At 41.3% G+C, this 18116-nt stretch overlaps 1 protein-coding gene across 1 annotated transcript; it reads left to right on the top strand.

Moving 5' to 3' along the window:
* Nucleotides 1–12845: 12845 nt before the first annotated feature.
* On the top strand, nucleotides 12846–17835 carry LOC311128376 (RNA exonuclease 4-like). Its single transcript, XM_084160492.1, has 9 exons — nucleotides 12846–12932; nucleotides 13339–13571; nucleotides 13759–14225; nucleotides 14698–14850; nucleotides 16312–16505; nucleotides 16662–16750; nucleotides 16848–16922; nucleotides 17030–17104; nucleotides 17199–17835. The coding sequence occupies exons 2-9, from the start codon at nucleotides 13356–13358 to the stop codon at nucleotides 17346–17348; spliced, it is 1419 nt and encodes a 472-aa protein (XP_084016618.1). The 5' UTR covers nucleotides 12846–12932; nucleotides 13339–13355; the 3' UTR covers nucleotides 17349–17835.
* The last annotated feature ends 281 nt before the right edge of the window (nucleotides 17836–18116 follow it).

The raw sequence follows: 18116 nt of genomic DNA, 5'->3' as shown, positions 1-18116 counted from the left end.
GACATTCAGGCCAAAGAGTTAAATCTTGGTTTCATCAGACCAGAGAATCTTGTTTCTCATGGTCTGAGAGTCCTTTAGGTGCCTTTTGGCAAACTCCAAGCGGGCTGTCATGTGCATTTTACTGAGGAGTAGCTTCCATCTGGCACTCTACCATAAAGGCCTGATTGGTGGAGTGCTGCAGAGATGGTTGTCCTTCTGGAAGGTTCTCCCATCTCCACAGAGGAATTCTGGAGCTGTCAGAGTGACCATCGGGTTCTTGGTCACCTCCCTGAACAAGGCCCTTCTCTCCCTATTGCTCGGTTTGGCCAGGCGGCCAGCTCTAGGAAGAGTCTTGGTGGTTCCAAACTTCTTCCATTTAAGAATGATGGACGCCACTGTGTTTCTGTTTTGGTAGCCTTCTACAGATCTCTGCCTCGACACAATCCTGTCTCGGAGTTCTACGGACAATTCCGTCGATCTCATGGCTTGGTTTTTGCTCTGACATGCACTGTCAACTGTGGGACCTTATATAGACAGGTGTGTGCCTTTCCAAATCATGTCCAATCAATTGAATTTACAACAAATTCAGTTGTAAAAACATCTCAAGGATGATCAATGGAAACAGGATACACCTGAGCTCAATTTCGAGTCTCATAGCAAAGGGTCTGAATACTTACGCTACCAGTCAAAAGTTTGGACACACCTACTCATTCAATGGTTTTTCTTTATTTTTACTATTTTTTACAATGTAGAATAATAGTGAAGACATCAAAACTATGAAATAACACACATGGAATCATGTAGTATTATTATTATTATTATTATTATTATTATATGTAGTAAACAAAAAAGTGTTAAACATATCAAAATATATTTTATATTTGAGATTCTTCAAAAAGCCATCATTTGCCTTGATGACAGCTTTGCACACTCTTGGCATTCTCTCAACCAGCTTCACCTGGAATGCTTTTCCAACAGTCTTGAAGGAGTTCCCACATATGCTGAGCACTTGTTGGCTGCTTTTCCTTCACTCTGCTGTCTGACTCATCCCAAACCATCTCAATTGGGTTGAGATCGGGGGATTGTGGAGGCCAGATCATCTGATGCAGCACTCCATCACTCTCCTTCTTGGTAAAATAGCCCTTACACAGCCTGGAGGTGTGTTGGGTCATTGTCCTGTTGAAAAACAAATAAATAGTCCCACTAAGCGCAAACCAGATGGGATGGCAAATCGCTGCAGAATGCTGTGGTAGCATTGTGACAGTTTCACCAGCAAAGCACCCCCACACCATAACACCTCCTCCTCCATGCTTTAAAGTTGGAAATACACCTGCGGAGATCATCCGTTCACCCACATCGCGTCTCACAAAGACACGGCGGTTGGAACCAAACATTTCAAAAATGTGGACTCCAGACCAAAGGACACATTTCCACCGGTCTAATGTCCATTGCTCGTGTTTCTAGGCCCAAGCAGGTCTCTTCTTATTATTGGTGTCCTTTAGTAGTGGTTTCTTTGCAGCAATTCGACCATGAAGGCCTGATTCACACAGTCCCCTCTGAACAGTTACTTGAACTCTCTGAAGCATTTTTTTGGGCTGCAATTTCTGAGGCTGGTAACTCTAATGAACTTATCCTCTGCAGCAGAGGTGACTCTGGGTCTTCCATTCCAATGGCTGTCTTCATGAGAGCCAGTTACATCATAGCGCTTGATGGTTTTTGCGACTGCACTTGAAGAAACCTTCAAAGTTATTGACATTTTCCATATTGACTGATCTTCATGTCTTAAAGTAATGATGGACTGTCATTTCTCTTTGCTTATTTGAGCTGTTCTTGCCATAATATGGGCTTGGTCTTTTACCAAATAGGGTTATCTTCTGTATACCCCCCTACCTTGTCACAACACAACTGATTGGCTCAAACGCATTAGGAAGGAAGGAAAGAAATTCCACAAATTAACTTTTAAGAAGGCACACTTGTTAATTGAAATGCATTCCAGGTGACTACCTCATGAAGCTGGTTGAGAGAATACCAAGAGTGTGCAAAGCTGTCATCAAGGCAAAGGATGGCTTTTTGAAGAATCTCAAATATGAAATATATTTTGATTTGTTTAACACTTTTTTGGTTACTACATGATTCCATATGTGATATTTCATGGTTTTGATGTCTTCACTATTATTCTACAGTGTAGAATATAGTAAAATTAAAGAAAACCCATGGAATGAGTAGGTGTGTCCATACTTTTGACTGGTACTGTATGTAAATAATGAATTTCATTTTTATTTGTTAATTTTTTTAGCCAACATTTCTTAAACAGTTTTCACTTTGTAATGGGGTATTGTATGTAGATTGTTGAGGATTTTATTTTATTTTATCCATTTTAGAAAAAGGCTGTAACGTAACAAAATGTGAAAAAAGTCAAGGTGTCTGAATATTTTCCGAATGCACTGTATGTTTTATTGTCACATACACTGGATAGGAATACACATACAGTGGAGCAAATAAGATTAAGTGCCTTGCTCAAGGGCACATCGACAGGTTTTTCACCATGTCAGCTCGGCTATTCAAATCAGCAACCTTTCGGTTACAGACCCAACACTCTAACCGCTAAGCTACCTGCCGCCCTATATCAGTTATGCAAGCTAACAAACAGCCTAGATAACAGGCTAGCTTGCTAGCTTGCTAAGTAGCTAACAATACTACCTAGCTAACCAGCTAGCTCACAAGACTAGCCAAGTTAGCTGCATTGTTCCTTGCATGCGATTGGCTGTGGTCTTGGGGGCGGCACACAGCCTGGGAGACAGAGTTGCCTGTCAGGCATCGTTCAGGGCTTAAATGCCGGCATTGCATCAAGCAGCCACAGGGCTCCTTGATTAAGTGGTTATCATGCATCTGAACAAATGACAAAACAACTTTTGTTATGTAGTGATCATGAAATAAATAAGTCGTGATCTCGACATAATGAGGGAATAGTTTTTTTTAAATTCATATGTCCTCTCAGGATTTTCATACCAGGAAGTTCCATTGAGGTCAGAAGACGTTTGTTGTTGAATTTCAGTGTGCTGCATCTTAAAGAGACAGACAGGTTAAAGTAAAAAAATATATTAGGTTATCCGTTCAACAGTTGTATTATGCTATCCAGCAATTTTGTACATCAACCAGTGTTATTACATTATCCTTTGTTACACCTTCTCCAAGTCACAGCAACACAGTGGTGTAGCCCTCCACCATTTCCTAGCGGTCATTTCCTGTCATATGTTCAGATAATGGTGGAGTTCCTGCTAGATCTTACAAAGCCTGGATAGGCGTTTAACATGTCATAGCAATATGTCAGTCGTTGACGTTGCACACAATCTTTGGTTGATGCATCCAACGTCTAAGCGACCCATGGTGGCTTTCCTGCCAGATTTCACAATGCCTGGATAGGTGTTTAGCATATCAGCTAACCACATCATAGAGCAATCTGATGCCCGACTGAACAGTCAATGACATGGCACGCAACCATACAATTCAACTTCTACAATGCACTATAGTCTGTAAATCCCAGAGCATCTGCTCAGTCTTTTATTGGAGGGCTTGTCAACATGTTAATATTCTACCTGTTCTGTATTTTCCTAGTGTCTGGTGATCTACAACGACTACACCTGAGCGGCTGCTGGCCACACTGTAGGAGCTTGTCACTAATGAACTGAAGATCAGGACACGCTGGAAGGCTTCTCTGGCATCCCAAGGAGCAGACTAGAGAATGCTGACAGACAGGACACTGTGGATAAGATGGTGGAGACCTACGGTCCTGAGGTAGCTGTGAAGATCTCACTGGAGATCCTGAGGATGAGGGACCACAACAATCTAGTTGAGCAGTTAAAGGCAGGCTATAAAATAGGTATAAAGATTCATTGAATTGATCTCACAAATTGACTGATTTCCTGTGCATCTCTTCTGTTTATTGTTGAGTAGTCAGAAAATGTATCTTGATGAGAATAGCTCAGAGGAGAGGCATTATCTATGATGGAAGAAATATAAAAACAATGTGGATAGTCCACAATGAATGGTTTCTAGATGTTCCACTTAAGCTCAACAATTATTCAGCTATGTCCTTCCCCCTTCCCTGTTTTCGTTCAGCAGATGTCAGTGTTGAGGAAGAAGTGGCTGAGGAAACATCAACTCCTGTTTCTGACCGTTCTTCTGACAGCACCGAGACGGGAGGCCATGCTATGGCCACGACGCCCTGCTGGAGACTCTACACAACATGGTAAATAATGGGCGGGGGGAGACAAAAATTCAATGAAACACAGCCAATACCGCATATCTAAAAAAAGGCTTTTCTAGGTCTGGGGCGACAGTACTTCACTTTTTTTTTTTAAGGTACCTTCAAGCTTTATTTAGCCTTATTTAGGGGATACAGAGGTAGATCTTATAACACATTTAATACATCGTAGTTTGCTTATCACAATGTTTGCCTGAAACTTTATTATATCCTATTTCAAAGTAAAATGTTGTATTCATTCTCAGGTCATTCAGAGGAAAAGGTTGTGTTGTACCAACAGAAACTTCAATCCAACTTAAAAAATAAGTTTCAGCATGTATTTGAGGGTGTGGCAAAACTGGGCCATAAAACACTTCTCAATAAGGTCTACACATAGCTCTACATCACAGAGGGTGGATGTGTAGAGGTCAATAGTGCACGAGGTAAGACGGCTCGAGACGACACAATCCAAGAATTCAGAAAGACTAGAGACATCAATCAAATGTATCAATGTATTTCAACCCACACCTGGACAAAACACACCAATCAGAACTGTGCTGACAAAGGGAGTCGCTGGAATCGGGAAAACAGTCTCTGTGCAGAAGTTCATACTGGACTGGACTGAAGGAAAAGCCAATCAAGATATCCAGTTCATCTTTTCACTTCCTTTTTGGGAGCTGAATGTGGTGAGGGAGGAACAGCACAGTTTGGTAGGACTTGTTCATACATGTATCAGAGAGACTAAAGGGATTAAGAGGGGGTTTCTCAGTCAGTTTTTCATGAAGTTACAAGAATCAGGAGACACAAACGATAATGAGAGCAAGTACAAAGTCCTGTTTGTCCTTGATGGTCTGGATGAGTGCCGACTGCCTCTAGAGTACAGGAGCAGTAAGAGTTGGTCTGATGTCACAGAGCCAACCTCAGTGGAAATGCTGCTGACAAACCTCATCAAGGGGAATCTGCTTCCCTCTGCTCACATCTGGATAACCTCCCGACCTGCAGCAGCCAATCAGATCCCTCCTGAGTGTGTTGACCAGGTGACAGAGGTACGAGGGTTCATCGATGATCAGAAGGAGGAGTACTTCTGAAAATATTCAGTGTTGAGAACCTGGCCAACACAGTCTTCTCACACATAAAGACCTCAAGGAGCCTCCACATCATGTGCCACATACCAGTCTTCTGTTGAATCTCTGCTACAGTTCTGGAGAATATGGATGAACAAGAGAGAAGGGAAATGGCAAATACCATAACTCAAATGTACGCACGCTTTCTTGTTGTTCAGGCCAAACAAATGAACGTGAAGTATCATGGGAAAAGTGAGATGGATCCACACTGGAATAAAAAGAGCATTCAGAGCATTCTGTCACTGGGAAAACTGCCTTTCTTCAGCTGTTGGAAAGCCAATCTGATATTCTATGAGACAGACCTGAGAGAGTGTGGTATTGATGTCAGTGAAGCATCAGTGTACTCAGGAGTGTGCACGCAGATCTTCAGAGAATGTGTGGGCTTTATCAGGTTTACAGCTTTGTGCATCTGAGCATCCAGTAGTTTCTGGCTGCAGTATATGTGTTTTTCACATTCATCAACAAGAATGAGAATCTAATGGCCCAACCGTAATCAAACTTCAGAAACTTTTTTATCCTGTCAAGACACAAGCCTGAAGTCAGTTTCTACAAGAGTGCAGTAGATCAGGCCTTACAGAGTGATAATGGACACCTGGACCTGTTCCTCTGCTTCCTTCTGGACCTCTCACTGGAGTCCAATCAGAATCTCCTACAAGGCCTTCTGACACAGACAGGAAGCAGCTTACAGACCAATGAGAAAACAGTTGAGCACATCAAGGAGAAGCTCAGGGAGAATCCTTCTCCAGAGAGATGCATCAATCTGTTCCACTCTCTCAATGAGCTGAATGACCATTCTCTAGTGGAGGAGATCCAAAGCTACCTGAGCTCAGGAAGTCTCTCAGAAGCCAAACTCTCACATGCACAGTGGTCAGTTCTGGTATTTGTGTTGCTGACTTCAGAAGAGGAGCTGGATGTGTTTGACATGAAGAAATACTCCAGATGAGAGGAGGGTCTTCTGAGGCTGCTGCCAGTGGTCAAAGCCTCCAGAACAGCTCTGTGAGTACATTGTAAAGACATAACTATTAGGACTTTTTAACTGATCATCAGGAATAAATATTTAAATTAATATGCTTTTACTTCTTAAATAACATGCTGTATATTCAAACCTTGAATTGTCTATTTTAAACATCTAATTTAGGCTAAATCATTGTATATTCTCACAACAATGCTGCAAAGCGCTGGCCACAGCCCTCAACTCCTCACACCCGAGAGAGCTGGACCTGAGTGACAATGACCTGCAGGATTCAGGAGTGAAGCTGCTCTATGCTGGACTGGAGAGTCCACAATGTAAACTGGAGACACTGAAGTGAGTTTTCTTGTACCTGTTCAGCAAATAATATATGATGTGTTTAGAGGCCAACTTCAGTGTAATTTACAGTTTCAATACAGCTAAACAAAAAATTATTTTAGCAATACTTTTATCAATATAAGCACAGTAAGTATTCATCATTGTTTTTAAAGAACATGTCTTAGAAGTGCATGACATACTTAAGTAATACGCACCTGATCATAATCCAAAAGTCAATGTGAACATCACATTTTAGATTGAAGTATAATCCATATCATGTTTGAGAGGAGAAGCAAAACGCATCTGTCATTCTACCTATGCACCACCAGAAATTAGCAGCGGGTTCGTGAAACCATGATGATCTCTCTGTAGGCTGTCAGGCTGTCAGATCACAGAGGAAGGCTGTGCTGCTCTGGCTTCAGCTCTGAAGTCAAACCCCTCCCACCTGAGAGAGCTGGACCTGAGCTACAATTACCCAGGAGACATGGGTGTAAAGCTGCTCTCTGCTGAACTGGAGGATCCACACTGGAGACTGGAGAACCTCACGTATGTAGTTTGGATCAATAAGTATTCAGTGGTACATGAATAGTTATTGTGTTTGTTTTGTAATCAAATATACTTTGATCTGATGTTGTAACAGACTAACCACTGTTTCCCCAGTATTTCTCCTTCCTGTCAATGTCAAGTTGAAGTTCTGAAAGAGTTATGTGCAGTATTGGGGAAGCTACTCTGAAATCATAGTTTACCAACCTACCAGTTAAACTACACTAAAGCTACCCTTAATACAAATATAGTTCACTTGACTAAAGCTACTTTGAAAAAGTAGTTTACTACATCCAAGCTACTTCGTGAAAAATTATCTTATCTAAATCTGAAATGTCATAGACTACAAATTGCAATAACAAACCACTCTGGAGTCAGCTGTTAACACAATGTGTAATTTAGCCTATTAACAAATATATATATATATATATATATATATATATATATATATATATATATATATATATATATATATATCAAGTGAGAATTAGGAATGTCTGATATTGACAAAGAAAGGAAATTCTTGTCTACTTCACCCATATTTTATTTTATATTAGCAAAAAAAGTTGTGTAGTTCCAGTAGTTAGCTACACCGCTACATGAGGGAAAAAAGTAATTAACTACTGAAAACACTACCAAGATTTGAATTTAATTCAACTACCACCAAGCTACTGCAAAATGTAGTTGAATTACTAGTTGAACAACATGTAGTTCACTACTCCCCAACACTGTGTGTGTGTGTCTCTTAAGGAATGTCTGCTCCTCTGCTCTTCCTACAGTATGGACCATGGTGGAACGTGCAGGTTGAAATCAGGGCAAAACAATGTTTGTTCTTTTAACGAACGGACATAGACTGTGTGTGTGTGTGTGTGTGTGTGTATATGCGTGTCCGTGTATTTTACTATATATGACCATGTAAGAATAAAGAATGCACATCCTTTGTGTTGAGGTGCTGCTGACTAGCAGAACATAAAACATTTATACAACGGATGGGTCTAATCCTGAATGCTGATTGGTTAAAAGTGCAATCCAGCTGGTGTCTATTCCACAAATTACCACCGGCTAAATCTATGACTTTAAAATGCCTATTTACTCTGACTGCGCAATCCACTGTCTCATCAGCCCAGTCAGGCAATTTATAAACTTGATCTCCACTATAAAAAGCATCTAGACATTATTTCACTTTTTTTTTTTGACTAACATTTAGTTTTCAACAGTGGAGATTTGTATAAACCTTGCTGTCTGTCTCTCCGACATTTGAAACATTGTTTCAATATTCAAATTCGATCTCCAGCTGTCCCATATTAATGAACGTGTCGGGAGTCAGGATGAGACAGACAGGCAGGGAGCTTTTCTTAGCTAGTCAAAATCAAAGTCAAAATTGTTATGGATATATAGAAAGAACTATCAATAGAAAACAGGTAAAACGAAACGAAGTGCAGCTAGTTTGCTGTCTTTCCAGCTTCAGTTTGAAGTGATTGTGTTAGTTGTGTTGTTGGCTAGCTCCTCTGAATAACAGTGTCCTGACGAGAGAGCATATTTTCTATGCCAGGCGAAATCGTGCATCATTAAGCTCATTGTTATGGATGTATCCAAATAAATGTCACTAGAAAACAGCTTAAACAAATGTAAATGCAGCTACTTTGCTGTTATTCTCTCTCCACTTTTTGACATGACTGTAAGTTAGCCATAGTTGGCTAGCTAGCAAGCAAGGGATAAGAACGTTGCCAGCCAGTATGGCAATGGAACATTTAGAACGAACGACTGGGTCACGTCCATAGATACAGAACAAAAAGACTGAACAACTGGGTCGCGTCTCTGGCAACCGAACCGATAGAACGAACGAACGACCAGCCAGCTTGGGGAACAACCCTAGATTTGTGTTGGGACTATTTCTTGTGGAAGGATGAAATAGTATGAATAAATTAATCAAAATAACGATTTAAATTAAAATATGTAAATCGTTATTTGAATATGTTGGTAAACCGTTGTATAAAAGTGATAATGCCCTCGAAGCCGGTGTTTGGAGGATATATTGGCACAGGTGATATATTGGCACACCCCTGCCAATATATTTCAGTTCATGAAACATGGGACCAACACTTTGCATTTATATTTTTGTTCAGTATACATTAAATGAGTCACACATTCTTCTCCCTATTTGCAGACTTTATTTACAGTGGCAAATAGTGACAAGAGTGTGAGACTTTCATATAGGACCATACAAACACAAAACCATGACATTCATGGTAAACGCTTCATATGTAGGCTCAATCGGAAATTATCTATAAATGTGCTAGAAGGCGGATCTAACACAGATTGGAATGAATCCTGGCCTAAGTAACGCAAATTCACACAAACATACACAAAGTGTCTGACCATTTTATTTTTACATGAATTAATTTCAGTAATAAACTTAATTTATAAATGGTGTTGATTATTTGAAGGGTTACTAAACATTCTGATATGAGGATGATGATTTCTAATATTGTGTCCTGGTCTCCCCCATTAGATGCCTGTGATCTGATGCTGGACCCAAACACAGCAGACAGAAAGTTCTCTCTGTCTGAGGAGAACAGGAAGGTGGCATGGGAGTTCAAGAACCAGCCGTATCCTTATCACCCAGAGAGATTTGAGGGCTTCTGTCCTCTGGTGCTGTGTAGAGAGGGTCTGACTGGGCGATGTTACTGGGAGGTAGAGTGGAGTGGGAGAATGGCTGGGATAGGAGTGACAAACAGTGCATTCTGAAGGTTTTCAGACCCCTTGACTTTTTTCACATTTTGTTATGTTACAGCCTTATTCTAAAATTGATTAGATACTTTTTTTCCCTCATCAATCTACACACAATACCCCTTATTTACATACAAGTATTCAGACCCTTTGCTATGAGACTCGAAATTGAGCTCAGGTGCATCCTGTTTCCATTGATCATCCTTGAGATGTTTCAACAACTTGATTGGAGTCCACCTGTGGCAAATTCAATTGATTGGACATGATTTGGAAAGGCACACACCTGTCTATATAAGATCCCACAGTTGACAGTGCATGTCAGAGCAAAAATCAAGCCATGAGGTCGAAGGAATTGTCCGTAGAGCTCCGAGACAGGATTGTGTCGAGGCACAGATCTGGGGAAGGGTACCAAAACATTTCGGCAGCATTGAAGGTCCCCAAGAACACAGTGGCCTCCATCATTCTTAAATGGAAGAGGTTTGGAACCACCAAGACTCTTCCTAGAGCTGGCCAGCCCGGCCAAACAGAGCAATCGGGGGAGAAGGGCCTTGGTCAGAGAGGTGGCCAAGAACCCGATGGTCACTCTGACAGAGCTCCAGAGTTCTCTGAATGTCTTTGAATGGATCTGCAGAGAAGAATGGGAGAAACACCCCAAATACAGGTGTGCTAAGCTTGTAATGTCATACCAAAGAAGACTCGAGGCTGTAATCGCTGCCAAAGGTGCTTCAACAAAGTACTGAGTAAAAGGTCTGAATACTTATGTAATTGTGATAGATATATATATATATTTTTTTTTTTATTATACATTTGCTAAATTTTCTAAAAACCTGGTTTTGCTTTCTCATTATGGGGTATTGTGTGTAGATTGATGAGGGAAACAAACAATTTAATCAATTTTTGAATAAGGCTGTAACGTAACAAAATGTGGATAAAGTCAAGGGGTCTGAATACTTTCAGAATGCACTGTATAAAGGAATTAGCAGGAGAGGACAGCATGATTACTGTCTGCTTGGAGCCAGTGACAAGTCCTGGAGTCTGAGGTGCTCTGCTGACGCTGCAATGGACAATAATGAGATCACTTCCAAGTCTGCCATACCTGTCACCTCCTCCTCCTGTTCCAACCGACTAGGAATGTATCTGGACTGGCCGGCCGGCACTCTGTCCTTCTACGGGATCTCCTCTGACACACTAACCCTCCTGCAGACACTCCACATTCACTGAGCCCCTCTACCCAGGATTTGGTGTGTGGCCTGTCTCCTCTGTGTCAGGTAGAATAGCCTCCTGTGTCCTGGAGGAACAGCTGATTCTTCAGGGAAGTCACACTCCTGTTAAAACATAACTGGGTGACTTGATGGGATATGTTTAACTTTAATGTCATGAATATGTAAGTAGACCATTTCTCAATACAGAATCCTTCCAAATCCTTGATATACTTCGTCTGCGCTTATGGACTGACCTCTTCAATTCAAACCACAGGTTTTCAATGGGTTTCAAGTCCGGAGACTGAGATTGCCATTGCAAAATATAGATTTTTTTGACCAATTAACCATTTCTTTGTGGATTTTGATGTGTGGTTATTGTCTATCTGGAAGATCCACTTGTGGCCCAGTTTCAACCTCCTGGCAGAGGCAACTAGGTTTTTGGTTCAAATGTCCTGGTACTGGGTAAACTTAATGATGCCGTTGACCTTAACAAGGGCCCCAGGACCAGTGGAAGCAAAATATCTATGGTGTGCACTAATGAATACACCCCTGAATTTGTCCAAAAAGAAACGCTTGTTTTAGTTTTTTGTTGCGAAATGTCTTGTTATGGTGTGCACTAATTAATACGACCCTGGTTGGTTCACAAACCTCAGTGTAGACCCAAGATTCTGGAGAACTAGCTTCTGGGTGAGCAGGATTTTACTCCAGCCGTGCTCTAACATCTCACACGGATTCAGCTAACCAGCTGCTCTTCAGGACTTTGATAGGCTGAATCAGGTGTGTTAGAGCATAGAGTCCCATAGTGGAGGTGTCATAATACCCATAAAACCTAGCGGTCAAACAGGGAAATGGTTCCAAAGGTTTTTCACCATTCAATTTTAGAAACACTTAAAATAAGGGCTGTGTTTCGTGTAGGCAAATATATTGATACAAGTCACCTTGTCCTAGAGAGATTTACACGGTTATCAAAACATCACGCCAGGGTAAGCCTACACGAAACACAGTCCTTATTTTAAATGTTTCTAAAATCCCCTATGGGAAAATGTATGGTGGAAAAACAATTGGAACCATTTCCTTGTTTGACCGCTAGGTTTTATGGGTATTATGCCTCATACTGTGGTACTTTATGGCTGGAGCAAAAGCCTGCACACCCACTAAGCAACAAAGTCATAATGATAATAATAGCTGAATGTTATATGGTAAAGCTAGCAGCACACTTTCAAAGACAACTGTCAGGCACGAGAGTAAAGAAAACCTATAATATGCAGTAATAACAAATCATAATCTTATAAATGTGTCATATATAACAATATAATGGCCATTATCAAGGTGATAAAGTTTCTGATGTATAAAAATAATGTTTGCAACTTCAAATGTAGGTCTACAGTTATTGTCTTGTATGTTGAAGTGTGATTTGGGTGTATTGTTCTGAAACAAGGACGAAAGTGATTAATCAATTAGACAACACTGCCACTTTGTGTTGAAGTATGTTATTGCAAAGCCTTTCTATGCAATCCCCTCTTGTCACTTGTTATCTCTTATGGTTCTCTTTTGTGTTCTTGTCACCTTACTGGATATTATGTATAGATGTTTAGCTAACATCATTGATCACAGTTTTTATCGGTAGAGCAGTTTATATTAAGCAATATCATTCAGGATGAACGGAATCAACCTCTTTATCTAGGAACCAAGCGCAACCGTGGAATTGTTTCCTGTCGGACATTCACACATGTGACACATTGAGGAAGTACACATTTCAGCATGGAGAATAGAAAAACGTGTAGATTTCTCATTTTGAACAGCATAACGATTATTGCGGCTTTGTAAGTATTAATTTAGCTCTTTATAGAGGTTAGATATTCCAGTTTAAACCATGAGTACCGATTAGTTGTTACGTTATTATTACTTAAGCAAATGTAGCTAACGTTAGCGAATTCGAAAATGTTTGAGCTCTTGATCACGTTAGCAAAACTAAATTAGCTAGCTAACTTATACCAAGTAGCTAACTTACTGAGCTACAGAACATTTGATGTATATTGGGCTGTCAAAAGCTAGTCATTTAGCAAGGTTTACTTTTTTTAAATGCAATGTTAAGAGTATAAAGTGAAAGTCCTGGCAGTCATTACCCTCACACTGCAACTTTAATGTCTAAGTTAGTTAGCTAGCTTGCATCTGCCTCCCACCCAAGAAATCAGAAGATAATTGACAGCAGGATTTTCTAAATCAAAGCTCATAGCCCTCGAGACATGATGTGTAAAGTCAAGCCAGAGAAAACGGACTCTGCTGCCTTTAAAATGCCCAAATCCTGTCAGAGCCAAACGAAAAAGAAACCTGTAAAGAAAACGTTTTTTCGACACACCAAGAAGAAAGAGCCCGTTTCAAAAGATCAAGGTAAAACCAAGGCCTTGCTTCCCCCGAAAGATGCCCAACAGTTTTCAGCCAACTGGAAAATGTTACTAGAGGTAAGGACTTGGTTATGACTTAAGTCAGAAATGGCATGCTGTGATAGAGATTTTGGATACATTTACATTTATATCATTTAGCAGGATAGATGACAGACCTGAAGGCATTAGTACCACTGTCATCCCTGTCTAAAATCTGGTGTTATGATGCTATTGATGGTTATTAGAGCGCTCTCTCTACTTGCAGGTGTTCAAATCCAACCCCCCGCTGGTGAAAAAGCAACCATTTCAGCAGAACTCAAAGAAGGAAGTCCATAAGAAACCCACTAAAGACATTTCAGAGGAGGAGGATGTGGCCACGCATAAGAAGCTTGCTAAAGACTTATCAAAGACAGTGAATGATGCCAAGCCCACACAGATGAATAGTGGGAAAGCAGGGAAGGACAGTGCTGTTCCTAGTAAATCCCAGGTGAACAGTGGGAAAGCAGGGAAGGACAGTGCTGTTCCTAGTAAATCCCAGGTGAACAGTGGGAAAGCAGGGAAGGACAGTGCTGTTCCTAGTAAATCTCAGGTGAATGGGAAAAGTTCACGACCATCGGGGACAGAACAGCCCAAAGCCAAGAAGAGGAAACAGAGCAGTGTCCAGACAGACCGCAATGTACAGTTGAACAAGAAGAAGAAAGTAGAAGAAGTGGAGGAAAAGAAACCCACTAAGTAAGTCTGTCCAGTGTTACTAATATCGCCTTGACTTGGGCAGGAGCTCACCAGAACTAAGTACCGGCAGCTCCAATTTTCTACTGCTTGAGTTCCTGCACCTCTAATAGAATATTAGCTCAAAGGTATTGCAGAGTTTCTGCACCTAAATATAAACTGTACCGGCACCCAAAATGAATACCAGCACCTATTTCAGTCTAGTCCTATATAAGTCAAAGACTGAATATTGCTCATAAGCAAAACAACTATATATAAGACCGATGTGTATGATTATTGAGGTGTTGACTTCAAGAAACTCTCACTGTTGTAAAAAGCATGTGTGTGTGGTTTGTCTGTGTTCAGTCACTTCTGCAGTCCATTGTCAAACTTGCATCCAAACATACGGTCAGATTATCAGATACTATTTTCCACTGGCACCTCGGTGTTTGTTAATGTATGTGATGGTTAATACATATAATCTGTCCTCCACTAGATCGGACATGTGGTTTGATGATGTGGACCCTGACGACATTGAGGCCACAGTGGGAACAGAGGCAGCCGATATCATGAGGAAGATCCAAGGCACTCAGAAGACCGACGCCCAGACAACAGAGAAAGCGCTGGTCAAGGACAGGGGATTTGAGGGGTAAGTTAGGCAGCGATTCTCAACTGGCCGGTCGCTGGAGGTTTTGAATGGGTCGCAGGTGTTGAGTAAAAAAATGAAAAAACACTCCAGTCTGGATTTAAACTACATAAACCAGGTAGAAAGTGTGTAAAAATGATAAAGAACTTACATTTTTACATAATTTAATCTCAGAATAATTTCTCTTCAATCACAGTATTTTCAATATAGAGCTATTAGCAGCTTTGTGCAACATGAACAGCAGTGCATCTTCCATACCTATCTTGGCCTGGTAGGCAAACTGCAGGGGGTCAAGAAACCCATGCACCAGCTGCTTTAGTTGTGCCAGGACCACTCTCTCAAACACCTTAATCAGCTGGGAAGTGAGTGCAACAGACCTGAAGTAGTTTAGGCCCTGCCCCTTGGTGTTTTTGGGAACAGGCACAATGCAGGAGGATTTTCACGGTGTAGGTACAGTAGAGGTAGACAGTGACTGCATGAAGATGAAGTGCAGGATCCTGCTCAGCTGCTCAACACAATCCTTGAGCACCTGGGTCTGACTCCATCTGGTCCTGCAGCCTTCCTGGCATTTGTCAATTTTAAATGTTTCCTCACCTGGTCAACAGTCAGAGTAATTACCCGTACTGTGGCAGTCTCTATCCAAGCGCACTAGAGAACCCGTCCAAAGTCACTGATTCAACAAGTGTATCATCTAAGCCAAGTTTCCGTGAAAGAAAACAAGCTCACATCGTAAAAGTCCCATTGGAATTGAATGTTTGCGTACAGCTCATCTACCTTGTTGGGCATCGAGCGCACGTTCCCAATGATGATGAAGGCTTGCATTATCTCTGTCTGTTCCGCACTCTCACACCCCCTCTGCGGCCCTGTCTCCTCTGCTTCATCTCTGGTGTTACATCCAGTCGTAACCGCTCCACTTTGTGCATTTCCTTCTCCCACATTACCTTGTATGCATCCTCCACATGCGTCGTTTAGCTAGCTTGGAATATACGTTTTGACACAGTGACTCACTACCCAAACCAGACGCAACTGGTTTCAAGTGGCCAAGAGATGTCATGTGATCTCCTACTGATATCTAGTGCAGGGGTGTGATCTCCTACTGATATCTAGTGCAGGGGTTCCCAAACTTTTTCACTCAGGCCCCCCTACCAGCATTGGGGAACATCCCACGCCCCCCTATTTCTATGGGCACTGTTCATAATACAAACTGTTCACACCGCTCTTGTTGGTGGAGCGAGTATTTTAAAGGTTATTTCCTGCAATTCTACACGTTGTCATTGGGTGCAGTGAAAAACGTGGAGTTTTAAAGCTCTTTCTTGCAATTCTATACTGTGTTTTCATGTGATATTTGAACATTACTACAAAATCTATGGGCTAAAAACCTAGGGAGGGGGGGATCAAGCTCCAAGTCAAGCACCAGGTGTGACCAAGGCTTTTTCTCTCCCTGTTCATCATGGCACGTGTCAGCCTGACCAAGGCGGTGGCTATGGACTGTGAGATGGTGGGTGTGGGGCCAGATGGCGAGGACAGCATCGTAGCCCGGGTCTCGCTTGTTAACCAGTTTGGAAAGTGCATCTACGACAAATACGTCAAGCCCACAGAGAAGGTGACGGACTACAGGACAGCTGTCAGTGGCATCCGGCCAGATGACATCAAAAACGGTGAGCAGGATGAATTGAACTCTGATTTTGACCACTATATTAATATGGTCTTATGGTAGCATTGGAAACGGCAACAAGCTCACTAAAGCACAAAAGAGTTGTCTTATTTTAGGATGAAGTTGTCTGTGCGTCGTTTTTATATGTTATATGCTGCAGGTGAGAATGTGAAGACTGTACAGAAAGAGGTGGCTGAGATCCTCCAGGGGAGAACGCTAGTGGGACACGCCATTCACAATGACCTCAAGGTACACCACTATGATGTAACTTACACTGTTTATCATTCAAACTAAAACCTGACCATTGTCAACAATTATTTGAACTTTTCATGCTAAAATCTTTCAGATTTTGCTTTTGGATCACCCAAAAAAGAGAATCAGAGACACCCAGAAGTATAAACCTTTCAAGAAAATTGTGAAGGTAAAGACTTTGGTTTTTGGGCAGATATAATTTTTCATTAATGTGCGTGACTGAAGGGGTTGTAATAACACTATAAGAGGAAGATGTTAATGTAATTTTCTTTTCAGAGTGGTCGGCCCTCTCTGAAACTCCTGTGTAGAGAAATACTCAGTGTCAAAGTACAACAGGGAGAACATTCATCTGTAAGTCACCTTTTTATCAATCTTTTTTTATTTTTTAGCTCACATATACAGTCGTACAACTGTGAACCATAGCCAATGTCTGAGAATGTTGCAGGTCCAAGACGCCCAGGCAACCATGAGATTGTACACAATGGCGAAGAAACATTGGGAGGCAGAGATCAAGGCTAGTCATAACAACCCAGAGTTAACCAAGAAGACCAAAGAACCAAGGAAGCCCAAATCACCCAAACACAAATTAACCTGACTGTCTGGGTCTGAAGACTGAACTGCATCAGTCTGTAATGAGACTGAGGACTTGCCATTGACTAGATGGCACAGGACAGGAGGCTTGACTGAATGAACAAGTGTGTCTTTGGGAAGTGGACTCGCACTTAGAGGTCTTGGTGAACAGTGAATTGAGGAATCTCTTTTGGTGACCCATAAGGATTACACAAAGCGGTTTGATGAAGTTAATATTGACTTTATTCAAATCCCACTCAACCCTAATTATTCAGAAAGTTGGTAATCAAAAACAGCCTAGTGCCGCTTTAACTATGCATCGATCTTTCATTCATTGTCTGCTACATCATCTTCGGTTTTCTGGTTCGGATGTTTTAAAATGTGGTATTTTTCTGATCTTCTAACATCCATGTCTTGATGTTCGATATCTGCAGTTTCAATTTGGTTTACGTGTTGCCTTTTGTGGGATTTGAGAGCTTTGTCGTGAATTAAAAGTTAGATCTTTAAATCACAAGTATGTAATTTGTTGCATTTATTATGAGCATGCTTGTAATGGGGGGATGGGGGGGGGGGTGTTTAACATTTTTGGGCATGTGGGGAGAGAACAATACCATATAATAAGCAATCAAGTTAGTATGCTCATTTTGACCTTACAGTACATGACATCATAAAAAAGCAACAAAGACAAACCAAATTTGTTTAGATTCAACCTCACTAAACAGAAGCGTATGCAGACACCCCTTACAGCAAACTAGAGGTCAGGGCTGCAAAACTATCATTCCTACTGCATGGG

The sequence above is a fragment of the Coregonus lavaretus genome (assembly GCF_964263955.1).
Source record: "Coregonus lavaretus genome assembly, chromosome: 4".
Lineage (NCBI taxonomy): Eukaryota > Metazoa > Chordata > Actinopteri > Salmoniformes > Salmonidae > Coregonus > Coregonus lavaretus.
The sequence above is the reverse complement of the archived record's forward strand: the minus strand, read 5'-3'. Positions and strand labels throughout refer to the sequence as shown.

Excerpts from the sequence above, each read along its gene's own strand:
- LOC311128376 (XM_084160492.1), top strand. The coding sequence starts at position 13,356 with ATGATGTGTAAAGTCAAGCCAGAGAAAACGGACTCTGCTGCCTTTAAA. Across the intron at positions 14,226-14,697 it reads GAGGAAAAGAAACCCACTAA|ATCGGACATGTGGTTTGATG; the intron begins GTAAGTCTGTCC and ends GTCCTCCACTAG. Across the intron at positions 16,923-17,029 it reads CTTTCAAGAAAATTGTGAAG|AGTGGTCGGCCCTCTCTGAA; the intron begins GTAAAGACTTTG and ends TTTTCTTTTCAG.